At 41.9% G+C, this 15,246-nt stretch overlaps 1 protein-coding gene across 1 annotated transcript; it reads left to right on the forward strand.

Annotated features, from left to right (window-relative positions):
• The first annotated feature begins 12,121 nt into the window (after positions 1–12,121).
• On the forward strand, positions 12,122–15,240 carry LOC128598806 (ESF1 homolog). The gene is given in 3 exon segments (XM_053609585.1): positions 12,122–13,048; positions 13,051–14,489; positions 14,491–15,240. Coding segments are annotated over 3 exon segments (2,523 nt in total). The 5' UTR covers positions 12,122–12,165; the 3' UTR covers positions 14,692–15,240.
• The last annotated feature ends 6 nt before the right edge of the window (positions 15,241–15,246 follow it).

Here is a 15,246-nt window from a genome sequence, read left to right on the forward strand (position 1 = left end):
AAAAATAAAAATACAAATAGAAAAATTAGCCATCATTGCAGCAGGGGCCTGTAGTCCCAGCTACTCAGGAAGCTGAGGCAGGAGGATCATTGAGCCCAGAAGTTTGAGGTCTTCATGAGCTTTGATGACTCCATGGCATTCTACCGCAGGGTGACAGAGAAAGACTCTGTCTCCAAAAAAAAGGCTATCTTTTTCTACTGAAATGCCTTGCGCCTTCTGTCAGAATTCAGTTGAGTTATTTGTGCTTGTCTATTTGTGGGTTTGCTGCTCTGTGTGCCTATTCCTCTCCTTTCAATACTGTACTTTTTGGATGACTGTCACTGCAGTATAGAGTAGACTTTAATATTGGACACGGTGATTCTAATTTGATAAGATTGTGTTAGCTGTTCTAACATCTGTTGCCTTTTCGTATAAATTCTAGAACACATTTGTCTATGTGTGCAAAAAATCCGTAGTAGGATTTTGATAGGGATTGCTCAAAGCCTATAGATCCATTTGGGTAGTAGCCAAGGTCTCTTTCTGATTAAGTCCCCATCTGTCCTCAGTCCAGAGTCTAAGCCCACTTAGCCCAGTTCTAGCAAGAATCCTGCTGACTTAGTTCAGGGAAAATCATCCAGCCTTGATATCTGATCACAGTCCTCATTCCCTGCCCTCAGTATCTTATCATCTTGGCCTGCCGTCAGCAAGCATCTGTTGAGCGGTTTAGCCAGAACCTCCACTATCCTTGACGTTCCTCTCAGTAATTTTTCTCCTACTGATGCTTACATACCTCCTTGGCTGTGAATTCCTTCTTGTCCTTGTGTTAATTTGACCCAATGTTTCTTCCTCACTGCAAAACTTCATCACAGTGGTTCCTATACCTATGACAATAGTCCTATAAAATGTCCCTACCATCTCTAACAAACACCAATAATTTTTTCTTCAACAGTAGAAATAACATCTTTACTACATCCACACAGTATGTGTAGGTATGAAGGGCTTTTTTCCCCTTCTTTCCTCAGCATTTGGTAATGCTCAACATGCAGATTCTATGCACGTATAATTAAGAGTATACCTAAGTAGTCTGTTATCTTTGGAATGATTAGAAATGGCACTGTATCTTAAAGTTCAGTTTCCACATGCTGACTGTGCTATAGAGAAAAGAGATGTGTTTCTATGCATTAGTCTTTTATTTTGAAACCTTGATGACTCCCTCTTAATTCTAGGAGGGTTTTGAACTCTGACTGATACACTATTCTTGTTCACAGCATCAGGTGTACAAAGGAGAAGAGTCAGGGAAATAAACAGAAAGATACAAATCTCACTCTGTCACCCTCAGTAGAGTGGGGTGGCATCATAGCTCACAGCAACCTTAAACTGCTGGGCTCAAGTGATCCTCCTGCCTCAGCCCCCCAAGTAGCTGGAACCACAGGGGTGGGCCACGATGCTTGGCTAATTTTTTTTTTTTTTGAGACAGAGCCTCAAGCTGTTGCCCTGAGTGAGTAGAGTGCTGTGACACCACTGTTCACAGCAACCTCCAACTCCCGGGCTCAAGCGATTCTCCTGCCTCTGCCTCCCAAGTATCTGGGACTACAGGCGCCCGGCTATTTTTTTGGTTGCAGCCATCATTGTTGTTTTGGCGGGGCCAGGCTGGATTCGAACCTGCCAGCTGAGGAGTATGTGGCTGACGCCTTAGCCCTTGAGCCACAGGTGCCGAGCCAATTTTTCTATTTTTATTAGGGCTGAGCTCTTGCTCTTGCTCAAGCTGGTCTGGAACTCCTGAGTTCAAGGGACCCTCTCACCTCAGCCTGGCAGAGGGCTGGAATTACAGCTGTGAGCCACCACGCCCAGCTTCTCCTGTTGCTATTTGTGGCCCACCCCACCTTGCCCTGCTGCCGATGGCCATCCAAGGCTGACTCCACAAGGGAAAGGGCACCCTAGACCCAGAGTGATCACTGTGGCAATAATAAGAGATGTAGAATACAGGTGATCTAGTAGTCCCAGCTGCTCGGGAGGCGGAGGCAGGAGAATCGCGGAAGTCCAAGAGCTGGAGGTTGCTGTGAGCCGTGTGAGTCATAGCACTCTACCGAGGGTGGTAAAGTGAGACTCTGTCTCTACCAAAAAAAAAAAAGAATACAGGTGATCTAAAGGGGGACTAAGAGAAAAAACAATGTGAGAGAGAAGTGTACAGTTTTCTGCTGTGGTTTGTGTAGTCTGTGTGTTGGCAATAGGCAAAAATGCTGCAAATCTTTTTGTTTGTTTTTTTTTCTCACCAATAAACTCCTGCTTTCCCCTCACGTAATAGCCATTGAGATAAATTGAAAATCATTTCATGTTTAATTTTGAATTTAAGGACGAATGTTGTACCTGCATGATTACGTTGTACAGGAGGTAGATTGGCTATTTTAATATTTTTTCCATGCTCATCATTTTAAGGTATGAAAGTGAAAAATATAATACCTTTATAATGTTTCTATTTATTTTAGATGTACGTGATATTTTGGTTTAAGTAGGCTTTAGTGCTCTAGGCTAGAAATATGATGACCAAGGAACATCTTATTTCTGCAGGAAATTTATTATACATTTCAAATAATCAGCTAAAAATCATTGAAAGACACAACCTATTGATGGGTAAGGATTATGTGTGTAATCCAAAAGAATAAGTAGGAGAGAAAAGGATGAGGATACCATATGAAAAAGATGTGAAGGCATAGTAGATTATAGGCAAGTATTACTACAAGAAATACTATTTAATGAATTGAACCTTGTATTGTTTCAAAGATATAAACAAATGGATATACCAGGAACTACCAAGGTGATTTTGACTGCAGAAACAGAGCTTCCATGTCAACTAAAATCTAGTCAAGTAGTTGTAAGGTGGCTGCAGAATTTCCAGGCATCACATGATGATGTGATATTATTTAGAGAAGGAAAATACTTGTTCTTCCTATGGGTCTTTCTCAGAACAAGGAAACATGCCTCCATGCCCCTGACCCTGGGCAGTTCCCCTGATATTGCAATGCCCTGAGGCGAACCCATTCTAAAACCCAAACCGATGGCTCGGTGGTGCCAGTAGCACAGTTGTTATGGCTCTGGCCACATGCACTGAGGGTGGTGGGTTCAAACCTGACCTGGGCCTGCTAAGCAACAATGACAACTGCAACAGCAACAACAAAAATAGCCGGGCATTGTGGCGGGCACCTGTAGTCCCAGCTACTGGGAGGCTGAGGAAAGAGAATCACTTGAGCCCAAGAGTTTGAGGTTGCTGTGAGCTGTGATGCCACAGCTCTCTATTGAGGGCAACATAGTGAGACTCTGTCTCAAAAAATAAAACAAAAAATAAAACCCAAACTGCTCTCAAGCAGGGACACTGATGGCTACATCAGGACTCTCCAGGATGCTCCAGTTTCCTCTTGATGCAGAGAAAATGACAGAAAAACATAGTGTTACAGGGGTATTTGCGAAACTTGGTAAATGTAGAATGTAAATGTTTTGGCACAGTAACTGAGATAACGCCAGAAAGGCTATGTTAACCACTGTGATAAAAATGTGTCAAATGGTTTATGAAGCGAGTGTATGATGCCCCATGATCATATCAATGTATACAGTTATGATTTAATAAAAAAAAAAAAAAGAAAAACATAGTGGCTCTGGTTAGACAGGAGATGGGAGGCATGGTGAATAGGTAAGCAATTCTGCTTCGAGGGGGTTCTTTTATTGTAGCAAAGTTGGTAGCTCATGGAAGGATAAAAGGACAAAAAAAGAGAGAGAGAGAGAGAGAGAGAGATACGTGTAGTGTAGGGATAGGGTAGGGATCACCACGAAACCTGCCCTTTTCCTTTGGTGGTTCGCTGAAAGATCAATGCACAATTATGGCAGATTAATGAGAGAAAGGTTTATTTCTAAATACCATGCACATAGAAGGAACCACAAGAATGATTTCCCAAAGTCTCAGTGATGGTCAGAGACCTTTATAGATGCCTTTTGCAAGGGAGGAAGGAGACTGTGGAAAGTATAGTTGTAGCAAGTGGTTGCTGGGGAGGGTGGTGGAGATGGGTGGAAACAGATTGATTTGTGGATAACCCCCAAGAGACAGGTGCTTCAAATGACCGTGGGGCCAGGTCTGTTAGCTTGGAAGTCAGCAGCCCCTTTTGATTCCCAATCAGGTTACTCAGGTTTTATGTAGATAGAGGTAAGGCCTCCTTCAATGCTTCCTGAGCATGAATGGCCTTTAATTCAAAATATTCTTTATACCAAAGAGTCATACATTGGGACAAAATTTCCTGAGCTCCTTCATCAGTCAATGTCACATTTTATTTAATGTCTGGGTGAAGAGATAGTAACAAGGAAAGGATCAACAGATTTTAGGGACTGTATGAAGATAGGTCAGTGCAACATTTATCCACAGCTCAACAGCGTAGTGTCTCACTGTTTTACTCCGTGGTGTAATGTTGTTGGTGGTCTTGTGACTGTGCTTATTGTTTTATTCCCTTTTTTTTTTTTGTTTGTCACCCTGGACAGAGTGCCCTGGCATCATCATCGCTCACAGTGACCTCAAACTCCTAAGCTCAAGTGATTCTCTTGCTTCAGCCTCCTGACTGGCTGGAACTACAGGCGCCCACCACAATGCCCAGCTAGCTTTTCTATTTTTAGTAGAGATGGGGTCTTGCTCTTGTTCAGGCTGGTCTCCAACTCCTGAGCTCAAGGGATCCACCTGCCTCTGCCTCCCAGAGTGCTAGGATTACAGGTGTGAGCCACTGGCCTGGCCTAGTTTGTCAATTTGTTCATCTTTTCTCAGAATCAAGTTTGGTTTTGTTGAGTCTACTATTTTTCCTATTCTCTCTCTCTCTTTTTTTTTTTTTTTTGAGACAGAGTCTCCTTTTGGCCCCCTCAGTAGAATGCCTCACAGCAACCTCAAACTCTTGGGCTCAAGTGAATCTCTTGCCTCAACCTCCCGAGTAGCTGGGATTACAGGCATCCACCACAACGCCCAGCTATTTTTAGAGTCAGGAGTCAGTCTCCTTCTCTAGCTGATGCTTCTCCCTCTCTAGCTCATTCTCCCATGTTTGAAGCCATTTTTCTACAGCCTTGACACTTGAAAGGCAGTTTGGTGGGTATAAACCTTTGGTTCATAAATTCTTTCCTTGAGTTTCTTGAAAATGCTCCTTCACTGTTGCCTTGCATATTGCTTTTGAGAAGGTTTATGCCAGATTATTTTTCCTGACCTGCTAAATTATCAGATCTTGCCTAGAGGGACTGAGGATATATATATATTTTTTATTTATTAAATTATAGCTGTATACCTTAATGCAATCGTGGGGTACGATGTGCTGTTTTTTTGTTTTTTTTTTTTTGTAAAGACAGAGTTTCACTGTACTGCCCTCGGTAGAGTGCCGTGGCGTGACACAGCTCACAGCAACCTCTAACTCTTGGGCTTACGCGATTCTCTTGCCTCAGCCTCCCAAGCAGCTGGGACTACAGGCGCCCGCCACAACGCCCGGCTATTTTTGGTTGCAGTTTGGCCGGGGCTGGGCTTGAACCCGCCACCCTCGGCATATGGGGCCGGCGCCCTACTCACTGAGCCACAGGCGCTGCCCCGATGTGCTGGTTTTATATACAATTTGAAATATTTTCATCAAACTGGTTAACATAGCCTTCACGGCATTTTCTTATTGTGTTAAGACATTTATATTCTACACCTAGTTAATTTCACATGTACCCTTGTAAGATGCACCATAGGTGTGGTCCCACCAATTACCCTCCCACCACCTATCCTCCCCCCTCTCGCTCCCATTTCCCCATAGGATATTTCTTTGTAATAAAAGGATATGTCTTGATATTGTTACAGATCAGTCTTCCTAGTGCTTTGTGGGCCCTTTCAACATGCATATTTAAGTATGATTTTATTTGTGAAATGTGTTCTTGGGTTATACTTATAAATATTAGTTCTATTCCATTATTTGTAATTTTTTTCTTGTTCAGGGAATTTAATTATACATATGTTCAGTTTTTGGCCGGGGCTAGGTTTGAACCTACCACCTCCGGTATATGGGGCCGGCGCCCTACTCCTTTGAGCCACAGGCGCTGCCCTAATTATACATATGTTCAATTCCTTTCATTGTCCTCCATTTTAACCAGTTCCCCTCCGATCCTTCCTACTTTATCTCATTTTCATTTTTTAATTTTTTTGGAGACAGAGTTTCACTATGTTACCTGGTAGAGTGCCACGGCGACACAGCTCACAGCAACCTCAAACTCTTGGGCTTAAGCAATTTTCTTCCCTCAGCCTCCCAAGTAGCTGGGACTACAGGCACCTGCCATAACGCCTGGCTATTTTTTGGATGTAGTTGTCATTGTTGTTTGGCAGGCCCTGGCTGGGTTCGAACCCTCCAGCTCTGGTGTATGTGGCTGGTGCCCCTAGCTGCTGAGCTACAGGCACTGAGCCCATCTCATTTTTAATCTCTTGGTTCTTTTCTTTTCTTTTTTTTTTTTGAGGCAAAGCCTCAAGCTGTCGCCCTGGTTAGAGTGCCATAGCATCATAGCTCACAGCAACCTCAAACTCCTGGGCTCAAGCGAATCTCCTGTCTCCGCCTCCCAAGTAGCTGGGACTACAGGCGCCCGCCACAATGCCCGGCTATTTTTTGGTTGCAGCCATCATTGTTGTTTGGTGGGCCTGGGCTGGATTCAAACCTGCCAGCTCAGGTGTATGTGGCTGGCACTTTAGCTGCTTGAGCCACAGGCGCCGAGCCAGTTCTTTTCTTGCCTTTTTTCTTTTTCTTTCTTCTTTCTTTATTTCCTTTTTTTTTTTTTTTTTTTAAATAGAATCTCACTCTGTCGCCCTGGGTAAAGTGCCATGGCATCATTATGGCTCATAGCAGCCTCAAATTTTTGGGCTCCAGTGATCCTCTTACTTCAGTTTTTCTTTCTCTCTCTCTCTTTTTTTTTTTTTTTAGTAGAGACAGGGTGTCACTCTTTCTCAGGCTGGTCTTAAACTCCTGAACTTAAGTGATTGGTCCACCTCAGCCTCCCAGAATGCTAGGATTACAGGCATGAGCCACTGCACCTAGCCTCTTTATACAAGATTTTCTTTTCTTTCCTTTTTTTTTTTTTGAGACAAAGTCTCACTATTTTGTAAATAGAGTTGTCTATTGGGATGATTTACATTCAAATGTGTCATTTTCAGTAAGGAGGTATGGAAACTTTTTATTGGGTGGCTGTTTGGGAGGTATAGGGTAGGGATTGTGTGTTCTTCCATTTTTTTGGATTACTTTTATTTGGTAGGATACTACAATTTCCTCCACCTCCATTTCCCCTTCACCACGCAGTCCTCAAGGGCAGCTTGCCTTCCTCTTTCATACCGTTTTCTCCAGAAGCGGGGCCTTCTCCAGAGTACTGCCCGGGGTCCCACACGTGCGTTGATTCCCTTTCCTGTCACCAATGCTGTGCTCTGCAAGGACTCCTTCTGATCCTCGTCTTCATGACTTTCTTACCCAGTCTGGACTTTTTCTTCTGCAGGTTGTTTTGTTTCAGAGCCTTCTCCTCTCTCTGGCATCTTTCTGGATTCGCCCACCCTCAGTAAAGTATGTGGTGCAATCTCTAGAAATGTTTCTTCTGGAAATTTCTGTTTGTTTATTGACAGGTTATTTGAAGTTTATAATATTATCTCTTTTTAATTGTGCTGAAGAAGTGGGTCACTGGTGGTTGTGTTTATGCTACAGATGTACAATGATTGGTACATCTGCTCAAATTTTTTTTTTTGCAGTTTTTTGGCCAGTGCTGGGTTTGAACCCGTGGGGCCGGCACCCTACCCCTTTGAGCCACAGGAGCCGCCCAAACATTTTTTTTGCAGTTTTGTTGTTGTTGTTTTCTTTTGTTTTATTTTTTTGTTTGTTTGTTTTTGTTTTTTTGTTGTTGGGGCCAAGTTTGAACCCACCACCTCCCGTATATGGGCTGGCACCCTACTCCTTTAGCCACAGGCACCCCCCGATCTGCTCAATTTTTAAATGATGTGTGGGGAGATTTAGGTTTAGTGGTTATCATTATCTCAACTACTAGAAGTTTCCCAAGATGCACTTTGTACAACTGTAGTTCATAAAGCAAGAACAGCTATCGATTAATGCATGCTTTCTTTTGTGTTTGTTTGTTTTTGAGATCGAGTTTCACTTTGTCGCCCTGGGTAGAGTGCTGTGGGGTCACAACTCAGAGACGAGGTCTCCCTCTGGCTCTGGCTCTGTCTCACACTGGCTCACCGGCCTTAACTTCCCAGAGTGCTAAGTTTATAGGTCTGAGCCACTCCACCCAGCCTTAATGGATGCTGTCAAAGAAATTAGGGTATTCTTAGGTAGAAATGAAGTGCTTTTTTTTGCCCTCCTATAGAGTGCCACGGCATCATAGCTCAGAAATGTGGGGCTTTAAGCAAATCTTTTAGTAATCCAACAGAAACACATGGCAAGTTCAAGGCAAAATCTTTGAATTCATAATTAGCATAGACTCAGGTCATAGGCAATGTGTCTCAAAGGATATTCCATACCTTTTATGTCTTACCACTTGGAATGCTTGCTACCGAATCAGCATCTATGGGATTTGTAGGCACATCACTGTGTTTGTTAAAACTGTACACACAGCCTCTTATCATTTCCAAAGAACTCCCACATGAAATCTAGGCTAAGAGCATCAGCAGAGTCAAGGCTGCTGAGCCTTGCTTTCATTGGATAAAAAGGGTTGGAAATATTTCTTCCCTTCTTATTTTATTTATATTACTGATGCTTATTTAACCTTTAGATTTAAGGTGATCTGTTTTCTTTTACCTTTATCTCTAAGGAATGTGATACAATCAGTAATATATACCATCAATTAATGTTATATTTCAGGCGGAATACCCAACTCTTTTTGCTTTTTTAAAATATTCATTTGTACATATTATTTTTCTTTTAGATATGGGGTCTTGCTGTTTCCCAGGCTGGACTCAAACTACTGGGGTCGTGCAATTGTTTCACCTCAGACTCCTGAGTAGCTGGGACTATAAGCATACATTGTACCTAACTTTTTATTTTACCTGTAAATTTTTTTTTTTTGAGACTGAGCCTCAAGCTGTCACCCGGGGTAGAGTGCTGTGGCATCACAGCTCACAACAACCTCCAACTCCTGGGCTCAAGCGATTCTCCTGCATCTGCCTCCCAAGTAGCTGGGACTACAGGCGCCCGCCACAATGCCCGGCTATTTTTTTTGGTTGCAGCCGTCATTGTTGTTTGGTGGGCCCGGGCTGGATTCGAACCTGCCAGCTCAGGTGTATGTGGCTGGAGCCTTAGCCACTTGAGCCTCAGCCGCCGAGCCTTTACCTGTAAATTTTATTTCTCTTTTTATGACAGATAGGGCAGTACATTCATTATCTGGGTTTTTTTGGTCATTTTTAATAGACTATTTAGAGCAACAAAATTTACCAGAAAGTACAGAAAGTTCCCATATATCCCCTTCCTGTTATCAATATCTACTACCTGGGTGGTACATTTGTTAAAAATTGATGAACCCGGCTCAGCACCTGTAGCACAGTGTTTACAGTGCTAGCTACATACACCAAGGGCGGTGGGTTCGAACCCAGCTGGGGCCAACTAAACAGCTGCAACAACAACAACAAAATAACCTGGGGTTGTGGTGGGCACCTGTAGTCCCAGCTACTGGGGAGGCAGAGGCAAGAGAATTGCTTAAGCCCAAGAGTTTGAGGTTGCTGTGAGCTGTGATCCCACAGCACTCTACCCAGGGCGACATAGTGAGATTCTGTCTCAAAAAAAAAAAAAAAAAAAAAAAAGCAGGGCAGTGCCTGTGGCTCAGTGAGTAGGGCGCCAGCCCCATATACCAAGGGTGGCGGTTTCAAACCCAACCCCAGCCAAACTGCAACAAAAAATAGCCAGGCATTGTGGGAGGCACCTGTAGTCCCAGCTACCCAGGAGGCTGAGGCAAGAGAAATCGCCTAAGCCCAGGAGTTGGAGGTTGCTGTGAGCTGTGTGACACCACGGCACTCTACCGAGGGTGATAAAGTGAGGCTCTGTCTCTTAAAAAAAAAAAAAAGAAAAATTGGGTGGCGCCTGTGGCTCAGTGAGTAGGGTGCCGACCCCATATATCAAGGGTGGCGGGTTCAAACCCAGCCCCGGCCAAACTGCAACAAAAAATAGCCGGGTGTTGTGGTGGGCGCCTGTGGTCCCAGCTACTGGGGAGGCTGAGGCAAGAGAATCGCCTAAGCCCAGGAGCTGGAGGTTGCTGTGAGCTGTGATGGCACAGCACTCTATCCAGGGCGATAAAGTGAGACTCTGTCTCTACAAAAAAAAAAAAAAAGAAAAGAAAAGAAATTGATGAACCCACACTGACATCATTATCACTCAAAGTCTATAGTTTGTGCTAAGGTTTACTCTTGGAGTTGTACGTGCTACGGGTTTGGATGAGTTTATGACATATCCACCATTATGGCCTCCTACAGAGTAGGTTTCACCATACATTGAACAGATAGATCAGGGAAATGCCAATCAAAACCACAGTGAGTGAGGTGCCACTTCACACAGTAAGATATCTACTATCAACATGTAGAAAGCAGAAAGTACCAAGTATTTAAGTATTGGCAAGGATGTGCAGAAACTGGAAGCCTTGTACATGGTTGGCGGAATGCTGAATGGTGTGGCTACTAAGGAAAACTTTATAGCACTTCCTCAAAAAAACTAAAATAGAATTTACAGCACGATCCTGCAGATGCCTTTCTGACTTCCTACTTCACAGTCTTCCCAGGTCAGACGTCTCTAGCCCAGGTTTCAAGGGCTGCAACCGGTGCGTTGGCTGAGCTACATTTTCTTCCGGAGGCTTCACTGGGAAAGTGTCTGTTCTCAGCCTCAGTCAGGTTGCTGCAGAATTCACTTCCTTGTGGCTGATGACCAAGGACATGGACGTTCATCTGGCTGTCAACTTTCAGCTGGAGGCTGCCCTGGTGTACTGTGGTTCTTTACCATGTGAGCTTTTACAACATGCTTATTTCATCAGCCCAACACGGAGGAGTGCCTGGATGTGCCGTAGTTTATACCCGGTCACCTACTAAAGGACATGTTGGTGGCTTCCAAGTTTTGGCTATTATGAATAAATCTGCTGTAAACATCTGAGTGCAGGTTTTTGTGTGAAAATTAATTTTCGACTTCTTTGTGTAAACACAAAGGAATGCAATTGCTGACTCAAGTGATAAGATTATGTTTTGTTTCGTAAGAAGTCACCACAGCATCTTCCAAAGTGGTTGTGCCAAGTAGCACCTGTAGCTCAAAGGAGTAGGGTGCTAGCCCCATATGCTGGAGGTGGCAGGTTCAAACCTAGCCCCAGCCAAAAACTGCAAAAAAAAAAAAAAAAGTGGTTGTGCCATTTTTGTGTTCCCACCAACGACGCGGAATTCCTCCTGCTCCACATCCTCCCCAGTGTTTGGTGTTGCCAGGGTTCTGGATTTGTCCAGTCTAATAGGTGGGCAGTGGTAGCGGATTATATTATTTTGCATTTCCCCGATGGCACATGATGTGGAAGATCTTTGACGAGGGGTCTGTTAAAGTCTTTGTCTCATTTTTATATTGAGTTGTTGTACTCCATTAGGTTTTAAGAGTTCCCTGTATATATTAGATAAGTCCTTTTTTTTTTTTTTTTCTTTTGGCCGGGGCTGGGTTTGAACCTGCCACCTCCGGCATATGGGACCGGCGCCCTAGTCCTTGAGCCACAGGCACCACCCTAGATAACAGTCCTTTATCAGATACATTTTTTTTTTTTGTAGAGGTGAGACTCTGTCTCCAAAAAAGAATAGAAAAAGTGGCCAGGTGTCATGCTGTAGTTCCAGCTACTCAGGAACCTGAGGCAGGAGGATGGCTTGAACACAGGAGTGTGTTTGCTGACAGCTAGGCTGAGGCCATGGCAGTCTAGCCTGCGGCAATGGAGTGAGAGAGACTCTGTCAAAAAAAAAAAAGAAAAGAAAGGGAAGGAGGGAGGGAGGAAGAGAGTAAGGAAAGGAGGAAAGAAAATTCAGGAGCTGAACACTAATGCTCTTTATGATTTTTTCATTAAGGTGGGGGTGTTTGGGAATGGAGTAAAAATTCAGTTTGAGAAAGGGAGAGGAGACTGTGAGAGGGCTTCCGGACGTATTTGGTTTCTGCAAGAATTTGTTCAAGACATTTAAAAATGTCGTCCAAACAAGAAATAATGAGTGACCAGAGGTTTAGGCAGGTTGCAAAGGACCCAAGATTTTGGGAAATGCCAGAAAAGGATCGAAAAGTCAAAATTGACAAGAGATTTCGAGCCATGTTTCATGACAAAAAGTTCAAGTTGAACTATGCTGTGGATAAAAGAGGACGCCCAATCAACCATAGCACTACAGAAGACTTAAAACGTTTTTATGACCTTTCAGATTCTGATTCTGATCTTTCCGATGAAGAGAGAAAAACATTTAATCAAAAGAAAATGAAGAACAAAAAACCCCAGATGAAAAAGGAAGTAGATCCAAAAAATCTGTTTGAGAAAAACAAAGAAACCAAGAAAGTTAATCAAATGGATTTGGAAAATAAAAGTGATTTACATAATTCTGAAAGAATTCAGAAAATGAAAAATGCATGTAAATCTAAGGTAGATTCAAACACAAGTCCAAAGAAAGATAGCAAAGATTTTACCCAAAAAAGTAGACGAGAGAAAAAAAACATTGTTCAACATAACACAGATTCTTGTCCCAAAGGAAAACTAAGGAAAATAGACTCTGACACCTTTGACATTGTGAAATCTCCTGAGATGAAGTGTTCTAAGACAAGAGAATTGCAATCAGTAGTTCCACCCGTGATAGCAAGAGACAGTGATATTCATGAAAATTCAGTGGGCGGCAAAATGTTTGACAAAGGTGCTCTGAAGGAAGATTCAGAAAGTGTTAGTGAAATAGGAAGTGATGAAGAATCTGAAAGTGAGATTACAGGTGTTGATAGAGCTTCAGTTGCTGATGATAATGTAGAGGAAGATGAGGAAGAAGATGAAGATGAGGATAATGAAGAGAATGAAAGTGACAGTGGTCCTGATCTTGCAAGGGTAAAGGAAATATAGAAACTAGTTCTGAAGAAGAAGATGATATGGCAGATTTGTTTCCAGAAGAATCTGGTTTTGAGCATGCTTGGAGAGAATTAGATAAAGATGCTCCTCGGGCTGATGAGATTACACATCCATTAGCAGTTTGTAACATGGATTGGGATAGATTAAAGGCAAAAGATTTGCTGGCTCTGTTCAATTCATTTAAACCTAAAGGAGGTGTTGTATTTTCTGTAAAGATATATCCTTCAGAGTTTGGAAAGGAGAGAATGATGGAAGAACAAGTTCAAGGACCAGTAGAGTTATTAAGCATTCCTGAAGATGCCCCCGAAAAGGACTGGACCTCTAGAGAGAAATTGAGAGATTATCAGTTCAAACGACTGAAGTACTATTACGCAGTAGTAGACTGTGATTCTCCTGAAACAGCCAGTAAAATTTATGAGGATTGTGATGGCCTGGAATTCGAAAGTAGTTGTTCTTTCCTAGATCTAAGGTTTATACCAGATGATATTACTTTTGATGATGAACCTAAGGATGTAGCCTCAGAAGTGGATCTAACAGCATATAAACCAAAATATTTCACATCTGCTGCAATGGGAACATCAACGGTGGAGATCACTTGGGATGAGACTGATCGTGAAAGAATTACAACATTCAATAGGAAGTTTAAAAAGGGAGAACTTTTGGATATGGATTTTCAAGCCTACTTAGCTTCTTCTAGTGAAGATGAAGAGGAGATAGAAGGTGCTGATAGAGTTGATATAGAAGAAGATGGAAAAACAAAGAAAAGTCAGAAGGATGATGAAGAGCAGATTGCTAAATATAGGCAGCTCTTGCAGGTTATTCAAGAAAAAGAAAAGAAAAGCAAAGAAAATGATATGGAAATGGAAATTAAGTGGGTCCCAGGTCTTAAAGAAAGTGCAGAAGAGATGGTCAAAAACAAATTGGAAGGAAAAAATAAACTGACTCCTTGGCAACAATTTTTAGAGAAGAAAAAAGAGAAAAAAAGACTGAAAAAGAAGCAGAAGGCTCTTGCTGAAGAGGCCAGTGAAGAGGAACTTCCCTCTGATGTTGATTTGAATGACCCATACTTTGCTGAAGAAGTTAAAAAAATAGGTATAAAGAAAAAATCAATAAAATCTGCAAAAGATGGCATGTCTCCAGAAGAAGAAACTGAAACGGAAAGACAAAAGGCTGAAATGGCTTTGCTGGTGATGGATGAGGAGGAGGACAGCAGGAAACACTTCAATTATGACAAGATTGTTGAGCACCAGAATCTGAGCAAAAAGAAGAAAAAAAAGCTCATGAAAAAGAAAGAATTATTAGAAGATGACTTTGAGGTAAACGTAAGTGATGCACGGTTCCAGGCAATGTATACTTCCCACTTGTTCAATTTGGATCCCTCAGATCCTAATTTCAAGAAAACAAAAGCTATGGAAAAAAATCCTTGAGGAGAAAGCCCGGCAGAGAGAACAAAAAGAACAAGAACTTACTCAGGCAATAAAGAAAAAAGAGAGCGAGATTGAGATTCAACACAAATCACAAAAGAAGTCCATTGATCCTGCATTGTCAATGCTAATTAAATCTGTAAAAAACAAAACAGAACAGTTTCAAGCAAGAAAAAAACAAAAAGTCAAATAACTGGTATTGTTTCTTTTGGTATTGAGAATATATTGTCCTATACAGAAATAGTAAAAGGAATATTTATTGGGAACAAAGTTAGCTTTCAAGAAAAGAATAAAATCTTATTCTGACCATAGTAAAATTTTTCTCCAGAAATAATTGTTGTATATAATAGTGGATGACTGACACATTTATACTGTATGTTCCCACAGATAAATTATAATTAAATCAGATTACTGGATTATAAGATTTATAACATTTTATATTTTGTTATGTTCAGTTATAACTAGTACAAAGTTACTCTAGCTCTTTAAAATAAATATTGTTCACAATTCTATTATACGTTAAAAGAGTGGTATCTACTCTGAAGTCTTTGTAAAGGTCAGGGACAACTTGATGATGTGTATATGTAATACATTAATTTCTCTGGATCAGGAGGCAGATTTAGATTGCTATTAAAATAATTTATTTTTCTAGCCACAAAGGGTGAAAGCTAAGGACTTTCTTTGTAGTTTAGTTATGTTAATGTAGTTTATGAAATTAACTTGTAAATAAAGGTACAAGATATTTTTA

This window comes from Nycticebus coucang, chromosome 11 (genome assembly GCF_027406575.1).
Source record: "Nycticebus coucang isolate mNycCou1 chromosome 11, mNycCou1.pri, whole genome shotgun sequence".
NCBI classification, from domain to species: domain Eukaryota; kingdom Metazoa; phylum Chordata; class Mammalia; order Primates; family Lorisidae; genus Nycticebus; species Nycticebus coucang.